At 46.8% G+C, this 27,375-nt stretch overlaps 1 protein-coding gene across 3 annotated transcripts in view; it reads right to left on the reverse strand.

Moving 5' to 3' along the window:
* Positions 1-1,919: 1,919 nt before the first annotated feature.
* LOC133274626 (uncharacterized) overlaps positions 1,920-27,375 on the reverse strand; it is a 42,412-nt gene continuing 16,956 nt past the window's right edge. For all 3 annotated transcript variants that reach the window (XM_061464114.1, XM_061464113.1, XM_061464112.1), the window contains exons 2-13: positions 26,827-27,153; positions 24,525-25,119; positions 22,612-22,729; positions 18,549-18,623; positions 16,359-16,459; positions 15,790-15,882; positions 14,346-14,478; positions 13,036-13,146; positions 11,398-11,556; positions 8,302-8,423; positions 6,596-6,781; positions 1,920-4,611 (exon numbers count right to left, since the gene is read on the reverse strand). In XM_061464114.1, coding sequence (XP_061320098.1) covers positions 6,601-6,781; positions 8,302-8,423; positions 11,398-11,556; positions 13,036-13,146; positions 14,346-14,478; positions 15,790-15,882; positions 16,359-16,459; positions 18,549-18,623; positions 22,612-22,729; positions 24,525-25,119; positions 26,827-27,153 — 2,015 coding nt within the window. In that variant the 3' untranslated portion in view covers positions 1,920-4,611; positions 6,596-6,600. The remainder of the gene's footprint in view (positions 4,612-6,595; positions 6,782-8,301; positions 8,424-11,397; positions 11,557-13,035; positions 13,147-14,345; positions 14,479-15,789; positions 15,883-16,358; positions 16,460-18,548; positions 18,624-22,611; positions 22,730-24,524; positions 25,120-26,826; positions 27,154-27,375) is intronic.

Consider the following 27,375-nt stretch of genomic DNA (forward strand, 5'->3'; position numbering starts at 1 on the left):
ACTCGTGTTTAGAGGCTATCCCAGCTCCTTTGTGGGCTGCAAAACCAGCTCAGCATGGGCTCATCCTTCGCCTTGCAGATCCAGCTCTCCCTCCCAGGTTTTGTTCTGCTGGATGAGACCCTGGCACACAGGAGCAAAATGGGCTATTGGATCACATGGCAGCATCAGCAGGAGCTGCAGCTTGTGGCTGGGAATGGAGATTCAGATCTTTCCCAGTACTGGGCAGTTGGAGTGTAATAAAATGACATCATTTGGCATAGCACAAGCCCATTTTGTTAGGCACAAAAGATCACAAAAGATCAGTGTGGAGAAGTTTGGAGGGTATAAACTAGTGAAGGAAAAAATCTGACACTCATCACTGAAGCAAGATTTGTTCTACTTTTTTTTTTTTCCAATCCTTCTGCAAGGATATGGTACAACAAAATACTCCAATCAGTCTGCTCTTGCAAAAGCTCTTGCAAATGCTTTGTCCCAGCCCTGATCACAGGGGTTTTCCCAACAGTTCTTTTAAACCAGGCCATTTATTTTAACTGCTTGCAGACTGGCACCCCTTTTAGAACAGCCCATCTGGGCAGTATGTAATGGCCCCACACAGGCTGCATGAGGAGCCCCACACAGGCTGTCACAGAAGTGGAGCCAACTCCAAGAGCCAATATGATGGAGGTAGTGGGAAGAGACCTGGGGGTGAGGGCAGGAACTCATCTTCTGCTGTCAATATGGTCTTAGGTCAGATTGCCAACTAAAACCTTCTCCTAAAGCCCTCCACTGCTGCAGGAAACCTGACTGCTGTGGAGAGGGAAGAAATCAGTTCCTTGGGGTCTAGCCCTGCAGCGCTGCCTCCGGACCTCTCCTCCGTACACCCACAAGCTCGTTTTATAAAGCACAAGACATATCCTGACGATTCTGCTCACCACTTTCTTTCACAATGTACGCACAAAACCACTAGTTATTCTGCTGGCAGAAATACCTACATGTGCTGTGCACCCTACTTTACACCAGAATTATCAACTTTCTGTTTTCCTGCTAGTCTCACACCCCAGAAAGGGGACACTCACAGCCCACACCATTGCTGTCCCACACAGGCATATACCCCGGTAATGCCCCATAATAATAATATAAACACAGAGCCTTTCCGTGTCCCAGTGCCACTAGATGGCACCACGCGTGTACCTTCCCTGCCCGGTGTGTCCCCTGAGCCACTGCGGAAACCTGGGGACCCAGCCCAGCCCTCGGTGCAGAGCAAGAGATGCTGGTGCCTTCTCCTCCGTCCCGCAAGGACCATGGCGTGCTGGGGCTAAGGCAGATATTCAAGCATTAAAATCAAACCTTCAGCGGTGGTTTTGGGTGTTTCCCCGTGGGGGAACTGCCTGTTGTGGCTTTTGTCATGCTGCCATTCCCACCCAGGGGCCAGGCGTTGCTCCGCAGCTGTGTGCTGGCAGAGCACGAAGTGGGACAGGAAAGCCCCAAAGGTGGATGCAAGTTGCTCTGGTTACTATTGGGATCAATGTATGAGTTTCCCACAATGGACAGGCTCCCCTTGGGAGAGGGGATGAAAGGGAATAAAATACAATTTATTACATTTTGCAGTCAGCTTGCCTTCTCTGAGGTTTCACAGTTTTAAGCATTGACTCTCCTCATTTGCTATCCAGCAGAGCTCAAGCATGTCCCAGGTCCTCAGTATTACCTGCTTTTTCACCATTAAGCCTTCCATTCACTGTCACACATGTTTGGCAGAGCCACTAAGTAAACCTGGGAAGTTCAGGTGGCAGCTCAGCAAATGTCAGGTCTTTCCTCAGACCTTGCAGCATAGTTAAGAAGTGTCTGTTTTCCTCTGTCCTCAGTACCGAGCACTGAAGGTGACCCTCCAAGACAGGAGCTCAGATGACAGGAAGGCTGGTGAGGCTCTGCCACACGCAGCACTTCAAAGCACCCAGCCAAACCCTGGCCCCGAGCAGTGTGGGGAACATGGGTGACAAATCATTGCTCACCACACAACCTGTTGGCCTGGTGCACAGCCAGAGGGGTGATGGACAGAAAGCAGCTCCCAAAAAAGCTGGAGCATCAAACCACCAGGAGCAGTGTGTCACTCCGTGCTGCCCAGTGCACATCCAGGTGACGGGTGAGCATGGCAGTGGCATGACCCTGACACCAAGGGGATCCCAGTGAAACCCAGGATGGGAGGGGGTCTTTGTGCAGGGAGCCTCTGGTTGCTGAGCTCCGAACGATGCTGTTCTGCTTGCAATGGTGGAGCCTCTGGACATAAAGGCAAATAGGAAATGCTCAGCATGGCTCCATGGCAGGCTGAGGGCAAAAGCAGTGCTGCTCCTGCCCACATCCTGAGGCCACAAGATAATCCTGCAGAAGGATCCTGAGTGTGACCCTGCTTCCCATCCCTCTTCAGAGAGCAGCACAAATCCCACCCGAGCACTTTAACCCCAGTTTAGGGTGAAGGCTAGGAAGGAGGAGGCTGGGTCAGCTTGGGAAGGTCAGGGCACACAGTGGAGCGGCTTAAAATCCCCCCAAACAAGGGAAATCCCTCATCTCCCTTCCCCATAGCCTCCCTCTCCTTCTGATCACCCCAGATAGCACAGGAAGGGACCCAGCATCCCCTCTGCCACCACCTCCCCACCAGGGGACCCACCCGGAGCCTCCACACACACCATCTGTTCTCCCCACACGACCTGCCGGTGGATGAGGACATCCCTCCCACACCATCTGCCTCCACACCAGGTGGCATCTCCCCATCACCCAGATGTCCACCCCAGCCAATGTCCCGGGACCCTCTGGCTCTGGAAAACCTCATGTGCCGCCAGTGCTAAACCTCCTGGGCAAATTCAAGTCTGTACTCAGTCTCTTCATGACTGGATGCTACACACAGGGTGCAGAGACTTGCTGCTAAGAAACCTTACTGAAAACAGCGCTCCTCTGCACACACACACACAGTAGAAAGTGCTGCCCATCCCCTGCCCACCCAGGGAGGATAGGCACAGCAGCAGTCATGATAGCACGAGGCTGGTCCTCATCCATCTCATTTCAGGTCAGTAGTGCCAAGCCCAGCATTCCCTATGGTTACCAACCATTACTTGTAAGCAGAACATACCCTCATCTGACCATGAATGTCAAATGGCAGAAATGTTACACAGACAGAGACATGTATGTGGCAGGAGCCATTCACATGCTGTGGCATTATTTTAAATGATTGAAATGTCAAAGGAACTTTTATTTTCTCTCGAGGGTTCATCGCTTGAAATTCCCATTGGCAGAAGCTGACTCTGACCCCACTGTCGCAGTGGGCTCCATCATCCCTCCTACTCTTGAATGTGCCATGGGTGGTAGAGGAGGGTGCACGGCAGAGTTGGCACCCTTGGAAGGCAGGGTCCACCCAGCTCCACAGCCCGACTCACACCCCACAGCCAGGCTGCATCTCCACCAGCTCCCCATGTCCAGCAAAGGTGTCACTGAAGCAGCAATGGACAGCTATAAACTGCAAAGGACACAGCAGCAAGGCCTTTGGGGCAGGCATGCAATCAGGAAGGGCACAGGACAGCTCTTGTTGCCCTCTCGTGGTGCCCCAAAAGCCCACAGAGACTCCCTGGACATGTTGCCCCTTTTCTTGTTAGGGAAGCAGATTTGAGGGGGAATGGCTGCCCAGAAAAGCAGTGGCATTGCTGAGGTAGGAGAGCTTTGTTGCTTGTTTACATGGCCAGAGAGGAGCAGTAATGGCCTACATTAACACAATAGCAAACAAGGACCTTGAACCAAATCCAGCTTGGAGGTTGTGACCAGTCCATAGATAACTGGGAAGAAAAGTCAGTGTTTTCCCAGTAGAACTGCCTATTTACATCTGAAAACAGCACAAACCTTACCCAGAGGCTGGGAAAAACATCTCCTTTCACTGCCTGCTGCCTGTGAGGCTTTCCCCTCCCTCTCCAAAAGGAAATTTCCAGTAACTGAGGTATAAAAATCAATGCAAGACTCTGCTTCAGTGCTATAAAACTCATATGGGAAGAGTTCTTCATCCCACAGCCAGTGCCATGGCAAGGTGCCCCCAAAGGAGGTCACAGCCTTCGTGTGTGGGGAGCAAGAAAAGAGGCAGCTCTGTCTGCAGCCCGCTGGTGCAGGGCTTTGGGGGTGTGGATCTAGGTGCCCAAACCTGCAGGCACCACCAGAACTATGGGCTAGGCAGGATTCCCTAACAGAGGGTCCCAGGTTGCTGGTGAAGGTTGTGTTGCCATGTCATCTGCCATGACACTGTGCTGCAGCAGTCCCTAGTTTTACATGAGAGTGCATGAAACAAGGGATGGAAGCAGAGAGAAATTTATCAAGGGGGGACCATCCTCCTCCTCCACTCACCACCCACCACATCCTGGGAATAACTAGCAGGACTCAGCTAAGAATATCTTTCTGCCGTATTCCATTCACCTTCCACATGGACTCTGCATAGAAGATTAGGATTTGGGCCTCTTGATTTTCCTGCAGAAGTGCAGGAATTGTCTTCCATAGCTGTCAGATTTCTCTGTACATCAGGCTGCATGGGTCACTGAAGATTTCAAGGAGCTGTGACTGCAGACACTGCACATGGAGTGAAACTTCACGTTTCTCACAGCAGGCCTGAGGGAAAGTAAGAAAAATGCTGGGTAATTAAGTGCTCAGCAGAATATGTGCAAGAGACAACACTGCTTCTATGCACAGGGTCTTGCATGAAGCTGTATCAACATTTACCTGCTGAAAATCCCCAGTTCTTGGGCTATGCCAGCTAACGTAATCAATGGGCCCACAGCTGTGGGCAGCATCCCTGCTGCTTCCTGCCCACGCCAGCCAAACCAGCTCACTCCTCTTCTGGGAGGTCATTTCATGCTAACATGAAACAGTTAAAGACAACACTTTTCCAAAGGTTTCCCACTTCCACAAACAGAAGGGACAAATGTGAGCAGCTACTGTGTCCCTGTCTGGGAGAAAGCAGAGGATCCCCAATGTACCTGCAGGTCACACCCCAGAGTGGAACAGCAAAATCACAGGGCTGGGATGGAAGGAGGAAGGTGACCTTCCTTTGAGCACATCCCAGAACTGCTTTCAACACTACTGCTATCCCCGAGCCTGGATGAAGCTGCCAACCTGTGCCACACACGTGCTTCTGCTACACTGCAGACTCAGCCAGGTTTTCTGGGATTGAGAGCCTATTTACCCAGGGGATTTCAGCAAATAGGAGATTATCTGATTTACAGTGTTTTAAAACACGTTCCTGAATACCTCTTCTAAAGTGAAGGTGATGCCATGGGTAATTCCTGATTAAAGGAGGGTATAAAAGGAGGTGGCTGATAGCGAGCTCATTATATCCCAATCAGTCTTGATTAGGAAGGGAAAGCTGTGTCCTTATTAATAGTTTCTCTAATTGCTTTCTCTCCTTGAGACCATGGTAGCCCGCTGCCTGCTTGTGCCTGGAGGCCTCAGGTCAGAGCTCAGCATAACTCATCCTTCATCCATCAACATGGGGAGCTATAAATAAATGGTGACACCAGAGAGCAGAGGAAGAGGTGGAAAGGGATTGTGCTTCTCAACCTGAGATACTCGGTCTAGTCAGTTTATCCAACAGAAGGTGACTGGTGACAATCCGTAAATATTAACCAAGGGGGAACTATTTCTGGTAGCTGAAGGTTCTGGCCTGGCAAAGATAACACAAGATTTTCTGGCTCTTAGCTGGAGCTGGGCAAATTTGGACTAAAATGAAGTTGCAGATTATTCAAAGTGAAGCAAACAGCTGCATGTTCTCCACTAAGAAGTATTTTTAAATCCTCAGGACCAGCTTAGTTTCAAGATCTGCTGCAGCTTATCCCCTACCCCCCCTTGCTCCCCCCCCCCCCCCCCCAAAAAGCCCAATTTGTGACTGAGAAGGAATCACTTGGGAAACCAAGAGGTGATTGCAGGTGATTCAAATGAGCCCTGGCAATTCATGCCAGAGGATTAAAGACCTTATAGTGACAGTCATCCCTCTGACTTTGATCCCTCCTCCTTTCTGCCACTGGCTGTTGCTGCCAGCATGAAGGGAACACGCTCACCTCTGGTGCTTGCAGCACAGTCACCTGAACAGGAGCAAGCCCAGCTTAATTAATGCAGCTGTCTTGGAGGGGACTGCAGTGAGGCTCGCACATCCCTCCCTCAGCACCAGGGAAGCAGGAAGACCACTGAGGAGAAAATCCGACAGCACGCCCTGCCAGTAGGCAGCAGCGTTTGCCTGGGAGACCCTGCCCATGCACACATGGTAAGAGCTGGGAAGGAAGGGATGCTGTGAAGAGACCTTGCTGTGGAGGCACACAGACGGGAGCAAGGGACAGGGAGCCCTGTCATCTTCTCTGTCCCTGCTGTAACCTGAATCACACATCTAAGCATTCAGCACCCTGCACTGCCTACAACATGATGCTTCATGACATAGAAATCTGCAGGCAGAGAGAGGGAAGTAGAAGCAGTGTATACAGCAATGAGGACCTTGGGAGGTGCTGCTACAGACACAGTCATTCCACCTCCCCGTAAGCAGGAATGCCTATGCCTGCACAGGTATGCGTGTTACACACAAGCATGCTTACACTCATGCACCTACCTTTGCTAACAGCAGAGGCAGGCACAGAGTCCATATTTTCCAGGTTTCAATTCTATATCTGCAAAAAGCAAGTTCACTCCTGGTTTTGAGTCCCTGCAATTATCATGAAATGCCTCCAAGAGAGCAGCTCTGTCTTCTCGGTTGAGCGAAACTTTGATGTTCAGCACTGCATTCAGATGTTCCTTCCTTTCCAAAAGGTTAAGAAGGCAGGTCAGTGAACGAGTCAAGGAAAAAATCTTGCTTTCCAACACTCAGTTTTGCTGGACCAGACCAAAGATTTGAAACTGCTGAGCTGCTTTTTGACACCTACTGGACACCTAACAAGGAGGAGGCCATATCACAAAAGCTCTGTGAGATATGGCTGAGTTCATGAGCGCCAAGCCTAGTGCCCACAGCATCCCCATGAAATTGAAGGAACCTTCAGTTTAGGTTTCTCCTAGAAAAAGATTGCATTTGAAATTTGCATTTGACCATTTGGAAGCATTTTTTATATCTTTTCAAACGGAGCTACATTTTGTTCATCTGGAAGGTTCTAAGACTTTTGCTCTACATAGCACTGCTTTGCTGAGTGTGGCCACACATTTTAGTCTGGTTAACAAACAGGGCAATTGTATCCAAGCCAAACAATTTTAAATATACAGGAACCTGCTGAAATCAAGACCTGTGCATCTACTCACACCAGGATGACCTCCTCTGAGATCTGGATCAAAATAATCTTCTGAGTACTTTCTATGCCCACTTGCTATATAACTATATATAAATATATAGTTATATATATGTGTGTATATATATGCAAGAGAATAAGAATTGCTATACTCTATCACATAAGCAGCTTTTACTCAATAGCATCTTCAAAAGTAGGAAAAGAATACAGAAACCAGATGAAGCATAACATGATCTCTGTGTTTCTTGGGGTTTTGCTTCTGACCGTTTGCAGTTTAGGGAATTCCTTCACTGGGGGTTACACCATGCCTGTCATGTTGAATAGGCACTGAAATAATTATCTACCACAAATTGTCTGCTTCCCATTTGAAGCTATTCACACTTTTGACCTTCACAGCATCCTGTGACAGAGAGTCCTACACTGTAATCATGTTAAGTTGGAAAAACACAGTCACCAGCACAAGACATCAGAACAAAAAATAGGTGTAAGAAACCACAGACTTTGGAACAAATGCAGTTACTAAGATCGCACCTTCTCTAATAAATATTGGGTTTCCTTTCTGTTAACAGTTTCCTGTGGGAATGGAAGTATATATTCTCGCTGAATACACCTAGAAATTCGTGGAAATAGTTATACCTAGAAAAGGGTTGGTGAAGTATTAAAGCCAAATGCTAAATACTTGGAAGTTATGAAATGCCTGAGTTAAGGATGCTCTCGAAACCTATATGTGGCACACATGTGCCTGTAAATTGTCCATTCAGGTAGTATTTTTCCACAGCGCTCCTGCTTTGTTGACAACCGTTTGATCAAGCCTTCACCTTTACAGAAGGACAACTCAACTCCACTGGTTAATGTCTGTCAATGTTATAAACCATGTTAATCAGCATCTGCAAATAGACAGCACTGAGTACATTCAAAGGTAAACATTGTGCCTGGCTGAGCACACTGCTAAATGTATCACAGGACTAATATTGCTGTAGGTCTTCTGGTGGCAAGTAATCATGCAAGGAACTGCAGAAGTCAAACCAATAAAACACCTTACCTTAGATCAGGAAATTCTCTGAGAATAGGCAAAAGGGCTATTTTCATCCTCTCAGAATCAGAAGCTTGAATAAGCTCTAAAATTGCTTGTATAGGATCCTTGAGGTGACCAGCTGCAGGACCCTGGGGAGAGAAGTAAAGGTGTGCTCAGGGCAAGGAAAGATGCACACGTGCTAAAAGCTGGACTCGCATTAGACTGAGGATCTTGCTGCATGGGTTAGGAGCTTTGCAGGCCTGTCTGCATGTATAGAAGCCTGATTTCCCTCTAGAATAGGAGAAAAGAAACTGGGGTGTAGCCACAAACTTCTTCCAGGGCTGGGTGACTACCTTCTGCAGCGCAGGATCCCCTCCTGCATTTCCTGTGGCAAAGCAGGCAAATATTCCATATTATTCCCTGCACTGTCTGTCCTCTCAAGGCCCTTTTGTCCTTTGGGAAGTGTTTTGCTTCCAGAAGTAAGCACAGCCCTGTACCTATGTGAAAACAAGCTCTGTTGGCCAGACACTCTGGCATTTCTGCTGCCCTGGAGTAAGCCCAGGGACAGAAAATCGACCTTGGAGAGAGGGTGAGGGGACCAGATCCTCTATCAGCAAAACAGAAAAAATGGGAAGCAGGGCTGGACTCTGTAAAGGATATGACATGGCTGGTAGATGCATATGGTCAGCTCTCTTTAAACTGGAGCACACAGAAGAAAGCCTCACCAAGAAACATACAGCATTTTTAGCAAAGCTGGATAAAGCAGAATGCAGATGAACTGCCAAGAGAGAGCTTCAGGTCTTGCCCACATTTTTCATTGGTGCAGTAATGCGATTAAATTGCTTTCCTGAATTATTGATGCCATCACGTCAACAGAGACTCTGTGACAAAGCAAACCTGGAGAACAGGCTGCCAAACTGGAGCAGGAGAAGCCCAGGCTCCCCTGATCTCCATGGGGCATTAGAAACAGCAGGCCATATTCTCTGTGGGGCTTACCTCTGCACTGAATATAAATCGAAAATATAAATAACAATATCCAAAGACATTGTTCTCTCTCTTCCTCTGCACTGCAGACACACAGCACGTCTAGCTCTGCACACCGCACAAGCTGCACTCAGCTCCTAAGGCACCGATACTGCACAGCTTCATACTTGGCAAGCTCACTATTACAAAATGCTAATTAATTTGAAGTTGTCAGATTTCATTAAGCACTATATAGACAGGCAAGGTCAGAGGTAAACAATCTGCAATCTAAAAGGACAACAAAGAGGTGTCTTGTCAGCAGTACTTAAGTGCCTCTGACACATACTGCTCATCAGAGAGAAGCAAGGTATTACCTAATGTGTTTGAGGACCGAGGGGAAGGAAGAGCCTGAAGAGAGGGCAGAGCAGGGCAGGGAGCAGGTGCAGCCTGTGCAGCAACTGCACGATAAATTCTGTCCATAGCAGAGTACATATTTTGCATGCATAACCATGTACCTCATTTGAGTGAGGATCAGGCTGTCCCCTGCAAATCAAGGCTCCCACTTCAAGTAAGAAAGCAAACAGGCTGGGGACGCATGGGAAGTAGTGCTAACTAGATGAAGACTTTTTCCACCCAAGCTGAAGCTAGGGGTTTAGTAGACCAGCTTTCCTTGCACATTACATCCAAAGCTGATGCTGAGCGCAGCATTACTGGTAAACTTCAGAGTTAAGATTAGAGAATCCTCCTGCTATTCCCAGTGGTTCAATTGCTCAAAGCATTGACTCATCTGTGATTGATCACTCCAGGAGAGGCGGGTCTTCAGCTAAAAGCACTGGCAGCTTCCAGCTTTCCACCATGAAACTAATGCATTAATTGTAATGAGTCTGACAGCTTTTTAAAGGAGCCTACAGATGATCATTTCAATTTCATTTTATTCTTTGGACAAAGTAAGAATTGTTGACAAATGACTTGCAGGGGCACTCAAATGGGCAAAAATAGATTTCCAGTCCCTAGCACTTAAATTCATGAGTTAGGAAAATGACTCGGGATTTTTGAAAGTATAAAAAAACAGTAAAGCTGTGTTCTTTTATCTCCTCTGTCACATTTGAGTCCTGTTACCAGACTGATTTTGCAACCATTAGTGTGGTGCTCAGTCCAGCCTCTTATGAGGCGCTATGTGGGCACTCTCGGCCTGCATTTATAAAAGGGCTGTGCCAGGGCACATTGCACTGCAGTGATTTTCTGGCTGGGTTGAGTGGCTGCAGGGGGGGATGCTGCTGGCATTGTAGTCCTTGCCCTTGGGTAATCAACGGACCCATGTGACAGCCTGGTGGCATCCACAGATGCTATGTGCAGCACTGCCAATTACACCAGATTATGAATTAAGCAAAGAGACTTTTTTAAGCTTCTAAAGTTTTTTCTACAAGTTAGACCTAACATTTTCCCGCAAGTTTTCTTTGACTTTTACACCCCATCTGTCCCTTCTGCAATACATCTTTACCTCCTAATGGTGAGTTTTCCCTTGCAGGAAGACTCATGCCTCCCTGTGCAGCCATCACCAACCACAACAGCATCATCATGTTTCCACCCATGAGGAAATGCTGCAGCACAGGAAAATGGCTCATGCATCAATCAGCTCAGCTCTGAGAGGCTGGGAAGGGCCTGCGGGAGCAGGGAGAAGGCTGGACGGAAGGGCAACAACGCAAACACCATGTCCAGGGAGGAGCAGTCATACAGAGCAACACACGGAGAAGGTGAAGATGTGGGGCATCTAATCTGGTTTATCAGTCCAGAGGCTCAAAGGGAAGTACTGGCAGAAACACAGCTCTTCCTCATCTGCACCCCTATGCCATGTACCAAGGCTTGCCTGGGGGAGCTGACAGCTTTGGAGCTGTCACACCAGCTCAGAGGAACTCACCTCATTCTTACGTCAGTGGCAGGAGTGCGAAACTTGTCTCCTCTAGTCATACATTTCAAAACTATAAACTAACAGCTTCTGGCAGATCAGAAGGGCCATCAGCACATCTGACTGTCATTTCTGTGAAGCTGGTTGCCACTGTGGTAAGACCCTGTAAGCTTTTCTGTTGCTTTCAGAGCCTTTTCCTCTGCTGGTACTGTTCTTGATGACAGAGCAAAACTGTAACCATATCAAAGACTTACTAAGCATTCTTTAAAGATGTCTTGCAGCATCCTATGGTCTTCTTCCATCTTGCTGACAATCCTCCTCCTCTGCACAGAAGACAGTTTCCTGGAAGTGGTCAGGAGGGCCTGCACGTACTCTGCAATAACAATGGCGTTGACAGCCTTGACAAGAGCCTGCTCCGGAGCAAAGACACATAGATTAACTTCCCTTTACTGAGCAAGCACCAAATCATACCTGTAGGGCTCTGACCAGTGTAGACAGTGGATATTCTGTCCATGCAGCTGGCTGTCCCATTTCTTTGCTTAAGTATTCCTTTAAAATGCCTTGTCTAGTACATGGAGTATCTCCAAGCTGCATGTGGATGACATAAACATTGGTGGTAAGTGTGGAGTCATCCAACCAAAAGCAATAGGACCAGTTAGCTGACCCAAAGGCCACTGACACTCCAGAGCAGCAGCAACACTTGCCTTAGCTAACAAACATATCACCTGGGGACAGCTTGGTCTATAGACAAAGCCAGATCCAGCCTCCCTGGATCATCCCCCACCAGACACGGCCTAGGGCAATACCTTTGGGCACACAGTTGTGGCTGGGCACAGAGAAGTCACCTGGACATCTCTGAGCCATCCCCTACCTGCGGAGAAACCCCGTTGCCAAGATCATGCAGTGCCCAAAAGGGAGAGTGAGGTTTCTAAGGGGAGATGGGCTGCTGCATATAAACCACGTTTCATTAGCAGCTGAAAACAAAGCAGTGTTAGGCTGCAGTCCAAAGGTACAGGAAATCCCCAGCCCTGTCCAAAACAGACAAAGCAAGAGATGGACAGCTCTGGCACAGTGCTCCACTACCAAGCTGCTGTTTGCCCCAGCATTAATGTGACATAATGTCCAGTGATCTGTCATAATCTTACATAATGTCAGGATACGAACAACAAAAGGATAGCTTCTATTTTTTTTTTCTGTTCCATTACCTTTTTCCACACATCAAAATATTAATTAAAATCAGCACTGACAAAGACCCTGCAGACCTGAGAGTCCAGTGCTTAGGGGACATGTGCGGCACAGGTAGCAGCAGCAAATCCAACCTGTGTGGAAAAGAGAGTACCCCGGGTACCAATCTCATTATCAAAGAGACAGACTCAAGGGTGCTCTGAGACTCTAGAAAAATTGTTTAGGCTACCTTAAAGGTGAAAAAACTCAAGTACCCTGTGAACTTGTTCTTTCCCAACCCTTTGCCTGAGAGACTATGTCTTTTGGGAATCTGGCCCTTTCCGTTCTCTGTGTGTCCACTCTCCATCAAAGGCATAAATACTCCTTATAACAAACGTTAAAGCACATTAGAAGCTGAGAAGATTTCCAATATTACTGGGGCAATGGCAGAATCGGAGATGGCCCAATGCTCCCTTCTCTATTTGGGAGATACATTCATTTTCCACATCTCTTCACTTGGTTTCTCTGCTGAGATTACAGATTAAAGACGATATCCAACTCTGTTGGATAGAGGAACTGGACTGACACCACTTTAAAAGCTCTTTTAAAAACAGACAAAACTGTAGTTTGGATTAATGTTCCAATACTGTGCCATCCAGAGGTTCAAGGACTAGTTTTGGTAATTTCTTGAGTAATATCTTGTTCTTACCTTCTTACTTATTTCTTACCTCATATGTGTCTGTTTTTTTCTTCCCAAATACCAAAAAACTTTGCTTTAAGGATTCAAGGATGTGGTGAAAACTGCTGTCACACTTTTTGAAGTGCTCCTTCAGTGTTCCCTGAGGAAAAGGGGCAGACAGAGTCAAAGGGTGCACATGTACAGACACCACAAAGACAGCAAACATGGACTATTGTGCTTTTGCTTTTTCTGCTTTCGGAAACAGACTCCCCCATGAGCTGCAGCATCCTGTGCCTTCATTTCAAAGAAAAGAAAACATTAAAGAAAGAAACAATTCGAACTTAGGAAGGATGTGTTACGTTCTTAAGACCAAACCTGGAAGACTGAAAACTATAAAAAATGGGTTACAATAGGTGTAATCTGGGAACTATGTAAAATGTGCCCCTCTGGATGGGGAGTGGAGCAAGAACCAGCCATTCTGCACCCTTCTGCTCTGACACCCTGCTGCCAGCATGGCTGTTGCCTCTTATGCAGTGGGAAAGTACAGAGATCATTTAGAAGGTAGGCAGGGCATAAATTCAAAGCCAACATTGACACAGTCAGAGAAGGACTGAAAGCCTGAGACCTGGGTCTCCTGTTCCTTCCCAGGGTTGCCCACCTCCAACTCCCACCTTGACATGTGGGCCAATGGGACTGGCTGGCAATGAGCTCTGGAGACCAAAGCTGCACAGTGTAGCCAGAGTTTCTTTTGCCATTTTTTTTTCCTGCCTTCAGCATGCTTGAGGGAACCTGTGCAATGAGCCTGAAGATGCTCAGGGGAGCTTCTCAAGGAAGCATACACAACCACATGCTATTAGGAGCCTGCAATTGTGTGCAATTTAGACGTGGAGCATCAGATACGAATATGGGTGTCTGGGCCAATAGTCTAATATTAGAAAGTATGAAGGGAGCGGAACTTATCCCAGGGGACAGGTATATTTCTGATCAGCCTTCTCTATCTACATCCTGACTACCCACCTCAGCCTTGGGTCCTGCGAGTTATCACTGCCCTGGGAAGATGCCCAGCCGCTGGGGATGAGTAGGTATCAGGTGAGGTTCAACCCTTGGGGTCTGGGTGCTCGGGAACACCATGAGGTGCCCATTTGTAGCACAACAGCAAATACTACCAACAGTGGAACTGGGATTCCAAAAAGTGGAAAAGATGAAGCTGTCAATATACAGCTTCAGACAAGGCAGAGGAGGGCACTGGGCCTGAAGATCAAACTATGGTTTCAGTCCTTCCAAATGAGGACATGAGAGTGAAGTGCGTGTCTGCCTTACAGTCTGAAAATATTCAGTATTAATGTGGGTTTCCCATACCTTGACTTTAGAAGCCACTGTCTGCAGAAAATGCTCAGTAATCTCATCTTCCATCCTGTCTAGAAATCCATTTACCTTAACATCTTGACCAGTGCTGGCACTGTAAATGTATGTTAGGTTACGCCAGACAGCCCTGTTAAAAAAAGTATATAGAAAGTACTGATCAGATGAAATCAATGAAATCAGGCTGTTCTCTCAGATTGAAACTCTTCCTACTGTAACCAAAACATCATTAAATTGAATGGACACGTGCTCAGGTCCAGGACTAGCTCAGTGGCTTGCATATGTGTACCCATCTTTTGGATGGCTCTCATTAAGATACTGCCAGAAGGACACAGAAGCTCACTGCACACAGATGCCACTTGTATCCATCACTAGTGAGTTTAGATAAAAAGTCAGTATTTCAGAAAGGAGTAGGCATAAAGGGGCCTTGATAAACGGGGCTGGATGAACATCCTGTGTGCCTCTGACACCTACAAATACAAGACAAGCAATTATCTTCCATCAGAACAACCCTCAAGTCAGGAAATCCTGGTTAAAATGGTCACCAGCTTGAAACTGGACATTTTACTTTCTGGAAAAACTCACTGTGTAACTTCATTCTCAGTATCACTGTAAAGAATTACATAAAAGAGCCTCATAAGTATTCAGTCTAGGATTCAGGACCAGCACCATGGAAATACAACAAACAAAACTCAGCACAAGGCTCTGATGTCAAGTATGCTGGATTTGGGCATTTTGCTGACTCCAGAGATCCCTGGATAATTTTACACAGGAGGAAGAGAAACAACCTTGTTTTCTTCATTGCTGCAAGCACTCCTGAAATTAGCTCATAGGTGCAAACAGCCTCCCCCATCCTTCTGCTCGTTATTGCTTCCCACCTTCCTAGCAACCCCAGGGAAAGCCTGTCATGTTCAGCTAGGTTTCAAAGCACTTAAGCTTGGGCTTACCCTGAAGTGCACCAGCACATGCATCTCAGTGCAATGTTTATGAGGCTTTCTTAATGAAGAAGAATGAGGCCAGGGAAAGGAATCACACAACAACACATGGCAGGGTTGGCCAGAATAATGTTCCCACATGCAACACAGCATTGCTGCCTGCCTCAGTGTCGTGGGCACCAGGAAGAGTAAGATGGTGGAGCACAGGATACGGCTCCTGCACCTGCAGGGCCTGGGAGCAGGCAAGATGCAGCAGCATGATGCTGCCAATGCAGCAATCGTGGCCCTGGCCACAGATACAGCCCCTACCTGAGTCTCCCTCTCCTGGAACAGCACTGAAGGGTCTTGCTGACTGCAGCTGGTTCCCTCCATGCTTAAGGGCTGGTGTGCATGGAGCTGGATGACCAGCTCCAAGGAGGCAAGGCTGACCCCATAGCAGAGTTAGAAGGAATCAGACTGCAGAAAATTAATTTCACTTCCCATGCTACTAGGGCCTGGTTTCTAACCTGATTATGCAGCAGTTCTCCAGGATCGATAAGCCACTGTAGATCTCTGGGCAGCCATCGAGCTGGAGAAAGTTTCTTACTTCATTTTCATAGCTAAATTAAAACAGGAAGACACATCTTTAACTGGTGTGCTTTATTACACATCTGACAGCATCAGATCAGCAGCAAATGGAAGAAACATTCCATGAGTATTTGTCTTCAGCATGCACAGTTTCACTCCCCAAAACGGGATCTACAGCAGGACCAAGCCTGGACAGTGGCCATATGGCTGCCCCTCTTTCTGGTTGTTTTTAGGTCTGAGCCTCTCCAGAACATCCCCAAGGCTTTAACCTGTCAAGACAAGTCCAGGTGCACTTTGTTCCCTCAGCTTTACTCCAACCGCAAATGCTGAGCACATGAAGAGCAGTGAAATGCTGCCTCTTCAGTAACAGCTGGATGGGAAACAGCCATCAAACCGAAGAAGGGCAATGGCAGGTCCAGGTGAACAGTGCATCACCAGTTGCTTTATCAGGATTTCTTTCTTTTGAGCACTGAGGAAGTTGCCAAGGAGGAAACAGCGTCCTTCCTACCTCTCCAGGAACCTCAGGCACTCCTCCAGACATACAGCTTCCACCTTCTCACTCAGGCTCTCACTGACATGCCAGGCAGCCTGCGTCTTCTCTGTTAGTATCTGTAGATTTCAAGGCATGAGAGGAGAGCAGACCAAAGCCATTTGTTCCCTATGCAGTGAGCAGGAATACATCCTACCCCTCATGCTGCTGCATATCCCCCTGCCTTCTGGGTAACAACTTCAGGTTTGGTTTTGAGAGCCTTTGTGGAAATAAAAGGAATTTTTAGGAGCCTGATTTTAATGTCTGATCCTTTACCTTTGCTACCGTCACTTTCATTGTAGTCAACAGGCTGGAGTCAAGTCCTGTGCTTGGGGAAGAGCCTATCCCTATAGATGTTCTCTGCTAGCTATGTCCAGCCTGGCAGCTCAGCTCAGTCGAAGACCTACTATCTGCAGGAGCACCTGCACTTCATTGTGACACCCTCACAGATGAACTTGGATTCAGATGCTATAAAGAAGGTTAGGCAGCTCTCACTGCCCTGCTCCTCCACCAGGAGTGACTGAAGAAGACAGGCATCATCTCCCCAGCCACCACCTCTCACACCTGACACAGCAATACACGTTAAACCCTACCGTGTCTGCCTCACCATGCTGACCCCAGCTGGGGAGCCCAGGTGCCTGTGTGCCAGACAGCCAAAATCCACTCCCTATTGGGCAGCCTGGAGCAGGTGGTAATGTAATGCTGCCCATTAGTTGCTCCATGGAAACAAAAGCTTGCAAGGGGAGGAGAGCCAGGTGGATAAAAGGAGACAGATGGGCTCATACACTGCGCTCTCCTAGTGCTCTGGGAAGCACCAGCCGCAGACAAAGGGTGACTCACATCAGGAACGGGTTTTTCCACTGCTCACAGCAGATGTAACAGTTCACCCAAATGGACGGGATAATATATGCCAGCCCAAAGTGTCAGGAAACCACAGCTGATGAGTTTCCATGACACCTTGTTCATTTTCTATCTGATCTGTAAGTGTCACCCTGAGAAAATTGATGAGGAGGAGGTAATTTCATAAGGCTTGCCTATTTATCCAGGCTTTTCCATCACCTGCCCTAGAGCATCCTAGCCTGTCAGTTACATACATAACAGAGCAAAATTTGGTCATGCTTCAGCATGGCCAAATGTTGCAGATATGAGGACTACAGCATTCAACCAGGCTTTGGCCTGATTCCCTTTAGAAACTTTTGTTCTGTCAGCTAAAAGTGGGAAATAAAAAGCTACCCTAGAACAGGTGCATCACTGAGTACATCACTGCTCCACCACTCCAAGGTGATGGGGCAAGGTGAGGAGGGAGCAGTCGTCTCCGTGAGCTCTGCACATGGCACCTGGGTCTGAGTTGGGTCAGAAAAGCCTCTTTTTGCCAGATGAAGCTGTATCCTTTCCAGGAAGGCCAGCTGCTATTGATCTGCAATGGCCACCACCAGCCTCCAGTGGGGTGCCTGAGGTTGTCTGCCATCCGAAAAGACCATGGGGCTACTTCCCTCTCTTGTGACCTGAAACAGGACAGCCACTGTGGTGGTGGCAGGAAAGAAGGATACAGTCACGGCAGCTACAGCCTGTCCCTGATCTCTAGCATCACTTGAGCATGTAAACCCCGGGATTTATTTTAAGCCTTTTGAGAGTCTTTATCCAAATGCCCTCTGGCCGTGGTATATACTGCTCAAACACCAGCAGAGCATGCTTCTGCAATGCCCTTTGCACATTCACCTTCACTGTGCTCTGCAGTAGTCCCTTGCACTGGCTAACCCATCAGGGCAGCAGTCACATTTGCACTGCCACATATGGGGACCTGCCATGGCTCAACAGCTTTCACTGGTTTTATAGAGGTGCTCTGCAGAACATACACTATGACTTCCCAAACAGGTTACATGAAAATCCAGGTGAATATATAAAAATGCAGCTTCAGCTTGAATCAGCTAATCTCAGCTCATCATTTTTTACGTAGTTTAGTTTAGTTCTCTTTACAGATGTACAAGACAAAAACAAGTCTGGGAGCAAACAGATACAGTTTAAGGATGGCACCTAACTTGCAAACTTTTAACACATCAAGCTTAGCCCAAGACATGCAAAACTGGGTCTTGCCAAATACCTACATATTTGTGTGCGAAACCATGACTGCCCCAAACTACAAGAGCTTTTCAGTCCCCACCAGTTTACCTGAATCACTGCAGCATCTGCACAAGGGGGTTTCCCAATATCAAAGGCTTCTTTCAGGGCTTTCCCTACTTCCTTCTAAATATTGAAAGAACAGAGAAAAAACAGTTGAGATATAATGGCATTCGTTAAGAGTTAGGTTTCCCAGCCTCATTATGCATTTGGACTAGATGAATTTCTGCCTCTATTTTTTGGCTGTCTCATTTAACCCAAAGCCTGGCTATTTTCCAGCTGACCTAATAACATTATTCTGTTTTGTTCTACATTGTTTGTTTGAGCTTAAATGATTTGCAGCTTCCTTTCATCCCAGTGTCAGCTCGGGTTATCTACAGTCTTCCCTAGTTCGCTTAGCTCAGATGAAGGCACCCACACAGCAAAACAACACTTAGACATTATTCTGTGCTGCCAGCTACTGTAGCTGAGATTTTCCACCCTTCCTAGCTCCAACCAGCATCCGCATAAACCAGCCAGCATTAATTAAAAGCATTCCCTCACTTGAGCTAGGGACTTGTGAGTGCCAAGAGGAGCTGGGTTAGTGTTTAGAGCTACTGTCATGGTGAGATGAGCCCCATGAGGCTGCATTCTGGGAAATTTCCCAAGACTTGGCTGGCTTATGTTAGTTTGAATGGGCTGTAAAACCAAAACTAACAGTGCAGAGAAAGGCCTCATTGCTTAAAACAGGATCTGACCTTTCTAGAAGCTTTAAACTCAAAAGTCTGTCTCGCTTATTTATTCTTTCATTTCTCCATCTTCCCCCAAGGAAATAGAAAGAATGTAAAGTCTGATCTTCCCTTTCTGTCTTTGATCTTTTCTGGCTGATGAATTAGGAAATCTGTGGCTGTCACTTAAGAATTTCATCAAAAGTATACTCAAAAAACTGCTCTGCATACTCACTGAAGTGTTCATCAAAGACACATAAGGAGTTGTAAACAACCCAAGAAGAATTCCTTTCTTCCCGAGTGCCATCACCTGACAGTGAGCAATTGTGTAAATGCAACATGCTGAGATAACACATCCCAGCCGAGCTGCACAAACATTTCTAGCCTCCCACAGTTGCACACTAAAATGTGTCAGCTTAAGCCAACACAAAGATCTTGCTCCCCAATGGGACAAAGCACACATTTAGTTAGCAACTGCAAGGCAGTAACTTGCTGAGCCATGGTACTCAGACACATCAGATGATGTGTCTGAATTAATACAAACACCTCAGGCACCAAAGCTCCAACGTGGAGAGGAACAGAATTTCTGCTGTAATAAACAGACCCAGTTTCCTCCTTGTTCCTCCCTGTCTGACCAAGACACGGCACCCAATGCTGTAAAGCTTTAGATCCATGGGTGACCAGCTCACCTGTGCTGACTGCCCCACCAACCACTTCCTCTCGGAAAATGCAGAGGGCTGAGTTATAGATTGTGTCCCTCATCTGTCCAGCTGCTGTTCTAACATATGCAAAAACTTAACATCCTTGAGACCCCTACATCATTATTGAATGAGGTCAAAATTGGCTAAGATGCTCAGCATGTGTGGGAGTGCAACACCAATACAGCAGCAGGCAGGGGAGCAGAATAACCACACAGCTTTATTCATTTGACAGCAGCAGAGCCTCAGCCCAAACTCCAAAGCACATGAACTTCTCAGCCCTCCTTTCATCTACCTGAAAATATGAAGGGAGGGAAAAAGACGCAAACCCAAGTGATCCTTTGCAGGCCAGTGTAAACCTGCCTTGAGTTTTTGTCCATGTGTGTACGTCTGGCCCTGCCATCTCCATTTCTGGACAAAGAGACAGCTTTGAGCTGAGGCTGCTGAAGCAGGTGACAGAAAGTTCATTTTCCACCTCTCAGTACCAGAATGAACCGTGACATCATGCTGGAGGGTTTGCCTTACACTCATGTAAAATTCCCCACTACAGCAAGGCAGTGACAGATCAACACCCAGTCAATGGCACCATCATTTCTAGTTCCCCAACCTTGCAGCCTCAGAAGGCACAAAGCCCCCTTGCCCTGGACATGTGCAGATTGAGGGAACACTGCCTCTGTGCAGCACTGTCTGAGTTCCCCACAGGAGTGTTTGGAAGTGGTTTTGAGTCCCACGTGGCATCTAAGCTCTCAGCACCTTCAGATGTGGTCAGAGTTCTCATCACTAATTTCTGTTTAAAGTGCTTTCAGTCTGCACAGGTATCAGGCCGGCACTAGCAGTGATAAGCCAGGTATTCACAAGCAAAGCAAACCATAGCTTATTTTGGTCAGTCTCTTTTCTTTTAGAAAAACTTAGTCATCCACTGAAGTGACAAAACACACACCAGGTGATTTACAGTCATGATTATATACTACAGTCACCCAGAGATAACTGACTGGATATTTGCTCTTGGGCAGCTTCCTGTGTATTTGGAATAATGAAGGGCTGGAGTATCCTAGAAAAAGAAATAGAAGGATAAAACAAGTTTTATCAGCTATTCCACTGAGCTGAGTAAAGAGACATCCATCATTTTTCCATATGGAGTCAGCTCATCCCTACTTAATCTCATTAGCTTGAACCTGGAGCTGGTCCTAAGTTGGCCAGGTTTGAAGCAAGCCAAGATTCTGCTGTGCCACACACTCCGGCAATTCCAGCTCTGTTTTCTATGCACAACATGGCACTGTGTAGAGCTGCAATGCTCTACATTCAAGGTGGCACAAAAAAATGCAGCCAGCTCAGGGCAGCATAGTACAACCATGGCCAGATCTAGGTGAGCCTGCTCCATGCATGGTGTATCAGGAAAACAGCTCATGGTTAAACAAAAGCTTTCTCCAGCTCTTACATTAGAGTGAACAAAAAAAAAGTTTAAGTTCTCCATCACTGTTAGTCAGCATCTTTGAGGGCTTGTCAATGACCCAGTGACTTGCTCTAAGGTAACCTTAGCACTACCCTGAGTAGTCATTTCCTTCAACAAAATGGGTTCTAAAAACAGACCTTAAGAACATGTGGTCTTCCCCAGGGTAATGATTAGAAACAGGCCATAGGGATCCTCATTGTTAAACCCTAAAATCAGCAGGCTTTAAGCATCCTGTCACAAGCTGGCACTTCTATTTCCATGTTTGCCACTACCTTCATGCTCTCCTTCAGGAAATAGGTCTTGAGGAAAATCTCTGCAATTGAGAATACTTTCCCTTGGCTGATTCAGCAGTTTGCCATGGAATTTCCCCTCCTCTGCTCCCAAGGGGCTGGTGGAAAGGGAAAGCAAGTGATTTAAGTATGGTAACTCCTGCTGTTGCATTTTGGCTTTAGCTGAATCTAATAGGCCACGCTGAGTTTTCCAAATAGCATGGTTTCCCCTGGAGCTCCCTGTTGCTACAATGCATCTTTCCTACTTCATTTGTATTCCATGTGCTTCAATAACATTCTTCAAAGGGGGAGCTTTGCTGAGAAAAGAGAAATGCTGCAGCCCTGGAGCTGAGGTCAGCAGTGAGATCACAAGGCAGGAAGCCCTGCTCTGACCTTACTTGAGGGCTGTACCGGGTGTGCAATAGCTGCAGGATTGCTTGTGCCGGGCTCTGGAAATAATTGCTGTAGCCTCAGCAGTGTTAGTCCAGCAGGACGGGGAAGGCTGTGAGGGCAAAGCCTGCAGCCTCAATATCGTGCATAGCTGAGGCAAAAGGGCTATTAAAACCCCCACTGTGGGCTCATTAGCAGCTGGAGAGAAGAGGAATAGCATCCTGAAATGGCCCTCAAGAAGGAAGTGGATTTCACCCATAACCCCTTTTCTTCCAGATACATTGGCTTCTGAGCAGAGTAGATTGCAGCAGTAAAAAGATGCATCAGAGAGACAGAGGGAGATTTGCAAATGTCCCAGTATCTCTTTGCTAAGCAGCAAGGGCAGGGCAGCATCCTTTTGACAGAAGATAGTCATGGAGCTTCGTTCTGGGCTCTGTAATGAAACTTGGCCAAGATAGAGAGCTTGGACTCAAGCACACCTGAGCCGAGCTGGCTCATCTAGCAAGAGAGCAGTTAATTTAATAACAGGAGTTTTAAAACCATGTGAATAAAACATGCAGATTGGGGTAAAACTCTTACCCCAATCTTCATTCTTACCTTGGCGACTGCAAGTAACTTTTCCTCAGTCTTCAAAACAATCCACAGGAGACACTGTACACCAAAGGAAAGGCTGTGCTGGGGGGTCTGTCTGGGTCTCAGATGTGTCTCGTTGCCACTGTGTACAGAAACAAGAGCAGAGGGGCAGCTTCCCACTGCTCCACAGCCCATCACCCGCCGGGCACCCCCTGCTTGGCTCCACGGCAAAGCAAATGAGGTGCCCTGGAAGCACCCAGTGGTGTTTGCAGTGCCAGGGCAGCTGCAGCATGGGATTTATTATCATAACCTTTTGTCAACTATTCTTCTGTGCTCTTTCTTTTCCTTCTTCCTATATTTGCTGCCCAAATTACATATTTTGCTCATTGTTTCCCTTTCCCCTTCCCTCATTGCTGCTGCTGAATTCCTTCATGGGCTTGGGCAGAGTCACCCAACCACGCTTTCATGGATGTACCATTTTACAAGTGTCATGTATTCTCTCTGAATTAAATAAGAAGCAGCTATATACCAGGACAACTGCAACTACACATGGGCTTTCATTAGGGTTGTAACTGTACTCAAAGAGGAAAACCCAAATAGTTAAGTTTGGAATCTTTGCTGTTTTTAGTTCCACTTTCTTCACCACATTCTGACCTTACTACAGTCATGGGCTGCTTTTTCTTTTTTTTTTTTTTATTGAAGGAATTCAGCATTTGCATAAGATTTTTGTTCCTGTCTTTGAGCTTTCCTTTATATATTTAGATTACATAATTATTCACCTCCAATTCCATGCAAGTTTTCAATATTTCATCAATCCGTCACTCAAAAATTTTACCATTTTAAAAGCAGCAGTAGAATGGGTGTATCCTAGCCACATGTCTCCCATGGAGGTGTTCAAGGACGGGTTGCACAGAGACTTGGGTGACATGGGTGACATTTGACCCATTGAGTGTGAGGCATCCCTGCCCATGGCAGGGGGGGTGGAACTTGATGATCTTAAGGTCCTTTCCAACCCTAACTATTCTATGAGGACTATGAGGACAGCATGCACCAGCATGTACTCACCACCCTGCCTCCCTCCTTCTGGAGCTGGTGAGGGGAAGACCCCACCTGATGAACTGCTAATCGAGCATTTATAAGTGCAATCAACACCGGGAACAAAGGATGGAAACTTGCATGGAAGCAGTCAAAAGGGCTGAAAACTATTAGGGTATAAGTAGATTGGAGCTGTAAAATACCAAAGTAACCAGGGACTCAGAGAATCAAACACCTCATCTACCACTGTCACACAAAAAGACATCACAAGAAAGCTTCAGGCTTTGATGACACCCACAGACTTTTAATTCACATTGAGACAAAAGGTCCCAGATGTGCTGCTCTTCAGATCACGGGGAAAGCCACATCCATTTTCTCAATCTTGGGCAGGAATTTAATAACCTGCTATATGTTTTTCTTGTTACCTAAACACTAATGCAGAAAATATAAAAACAACTGGTCAAACTACAAGCCAGATAAAGCAGCAAGAGAACCATGGAGCCAACAAGAAAAGTTGCAGAGCACCATGATGACATAAAGGCAAGAGAAAATTATACTGGGGTAACTGGAGTATCATCGACCTTGCTAAAACAGTCTTAATACAAGAACAGAAACTGGTGAAGAAGGCAGGACACCATGCACGTCCAACAGGAGTCCAGCAGAGAAATAACTGCCTACCTCTGGTAAGCCCCTGAGCCCAATACCAATGACTTAGAAAAAGGCAGTACTGCAATGCAAAAAGGATCTGATTCTGAGAGCACAGAAGATAAAGCAGGGAGTGGGCAGGTCTAAACTCAACAAGAGTCCTGAACATCACTGCCTTACCAGGAAGCAGGGATCATGCTTGGAACTGAATAGAGACATAGAAAAAATGTACAGAAAAGGAAGTCCTTCAAACATACCTTTTATACATTTTAAGGCCCCATTCATAAACTAAAAGGCATTGGCTGAAGCTGAAATGGCTACTGTCAGTAAGCATGGCAAGGTGAGAAGACAAAGAGGCATGACAGCAGTAGGTGTAGGTGCTGAGCAGTCCTGCTTCCTGAAAGACATCACTTCTGTGCTCCAGGCTGGGGAGGAATGACATTTCCAGTTGAATCAGATGCTGGTTTAATGCATTCTCATTTGCATTAGCAGAGGAACTCAGCGGGGGAATTCGGGCTGTCATGTACTGTATTAGCTGTTCCTCCAGTTCTTTCCTCCAGAAGTTTGGACTCCAGGTGGAAACAGGCCCAGTCTCTTGGCTCCTGCCAAGCCACTCTGCTTCCTTCTGCTTCTCCCACTTCAGTGATTCCCCCACTGACTGCAATGGCTCCAGGAACATCCTACCACTTCCACTGAACGCTTCACCCACCACAGTCCACATTCGTTCAGCCAGTAGCTTATAAAGTGATTCAGACTTTCCCATCTCATCGTTTCCAGAATGCTCCAGATTATAAATATGATGACAAGCTTCAAGAAATTTTCCTTGCTCAATGAACCCACAGATGGCTTCTTCTGCAACACAGAGAGTAACAAGACAACTTAATGTTTCTTCACTCTTCTATAGGACCCATCACTTTAATATCTGAGTACTGAAGCATGTAGTTTATAAGTATCCCAAAATTCCTCAGAACCTACACAAGATCACCTCCCGTAAGGTCTAGCACTAGGACCTCTCAGTTTCCTCAGGGCAAGCAGTTTCTTTCCTCTTGCTTTCTTTCATCCTTTCTCCTCCAGGCTAACTAAGCCTGCAGACTAGTCATCTGTAGCTTTCTGCCATCATCCCAGCAGACCTCCTCATGTGAGCAATGCAGGTTCATTAATGACCATGAATGTATCTTTTGTCCAGAAGAAAAGCATTAGAGAAGGGACATCTTCTGCAAGAGCCAACAGGTGAAAGTCAAGCCTAGAAGGAATCCTCTGCCTTCTCTGCAGAAACCCTGGCAGGACCAAAGTGCTGCAGGCTGTCTTGTGAGGTCGCTCCTGCCTGTTCACAGTCTGGTAGGGTGTCATTCCTGCCAGTGAGCTCTTGTCTTAGACTGGGACTGCACAGCCCTCTCCCTGCCATGACTTTTCAACCAGGCCAAATGGCCAATGTGCTATTTTGCCCAAAGGTGAAAATCGGAAGGTGGGCTACCTATCTGCACTGTCTCAGCAATGAGAATTCACATAACCCGCCCATGACTTCCATGTCTGCAAGAAGCTGTGGCGACTGAGCCACTGTCCTGATCACCAGACACCCCACCAAGACAGACACAAAATCCTTGAAGTTCAGTAGTTGCAAGAAGTTTTCCACCAGTGCTTGTTTCTGAAGTATCTTACCCACCACAGCCAGCCCACCACTAACAGTTAAATGTAATTTCACAACAGCTGCAGATTAGGTCCTACGCATTTTATAGATGACAAAAATGAGCAATAAAGGGTTAAGAAGATTTGTCCAAAGGTATCTGGAGCAGAACCCAGAGGAAAAATCAAACCTGATGAAAACCCAGGGAAAGTTAAACAAGGCCAGAAGCAGTGGGACTCTGAAGCGTATTCAGGATACAGCTTTGGGTATAGAGTGAAGAATGAGAAGCATATGAGCTTCCGCTATCAGAATCATAGAATACTAGGTTGGAAGGAACCTCAAGGATCATCTGGTCAAACCTTTCTTGGCAAAAAGCTATCACCTGTACCTTAACTTTCATCTATGAAAATGCCTCATCTATGTAATAAGAATAAAATCAAACAGGACTGGAGGAACAAATGTGACACAAAATAGAGAAGGGCTGATGCAAGGATCTTCAGCAAAACAATGGGCAAGCTGCTCCAGAGGGGTCTAACAAGCTGCACTTGTCCTACCTCAATACAGGCAACACACAGGAGATGTTTACTGGGAACAATTAATTCATGTACAACCTACCTCCCCCTCCCTGCCTATGGAAGAACAGCACAGTCACACTCAGCAGTGTGTCAGTCATAAGTACACTGTTTTTCTCACAAGACATATCAGGAGTCTTTGCAGGGGTAAAAATAAGAACAGCAAGAGAAGTACTTGTGAGTCAAAGGGCAAGTGAAATACAGAGCAAGCCCACAGTTCATGAAGGACAAGAACTCAGGTGAAGGATTGGGAGGAGGGAAGTGTAAAGCACCTACTCCAGAAACTAACAAAAACAAGAGCCTGCAGTGCTGGGAGAGGCAGAGAAGGTCCAGGACTGTATCCAGAGATAACTTCAAGGTTACCTGCAGGCACCCTACCCTCCACTCCCTTCCTACTGGTTGCCATCTTCAGCAAATTCCCTGCCATCTCCACACCACCAGCCTTCTCTTCCGCTGCCTCTTTTCCACTGGCCACCACCTTCAGCAATTTTCCTGTCATGTTTTTCAGCTTCCCTCTCCTCTTTGCTTCTTGCTGCTTCTTCTCCTCATGTGTGGCCCTGGGCAGCATCCTTACATTTTCCCCGGCTGCTTTCTCCCACTTGCTGCCTCTTCCTGCAAAGGCTCCCCAGAAATACTTTGTCTTCCTCATCATCCGAGCAGGTTCAGACACCTTCTGTCCAACTGAGAACACTATCAGAAAACAAGAGTTAGAAATGTTAGAAAAACATGCAAGGTGATCTTAGCAGCTGTCTGCAAGAGAAGTCATTTCTCCCAGATTTGTATTTTCTTTCTGTGCTGCTACAGGCTTCAGCAGCCTTCAAAGAAGTGGACCCTGGTTCCTGCCCATGCTGGGTGAGGATATTTTTATAGGCTGCCTGCCCTTTTATGTAATCTCTCTCTCTCTTCTAGGAA

The sequence above is a fragment of the Pezoporus flaviventris genome, unplaced genomic scaffold (genome assembly GCF_033815535.1).
Source record: "Pezoporus flaviventris isolate CSIRO_AGI_PZ_B2104156 unplaced genomic scaffold, CSIRO_AGI_Pfla_v1 ptg000036l, whole genome shotgun sequence".
NCBI lineage: Eukaryota > Metazoa > Chordata > Aves > Psittaciformes > Psittacidae > Pezoporus > Pezoporus flaviventris.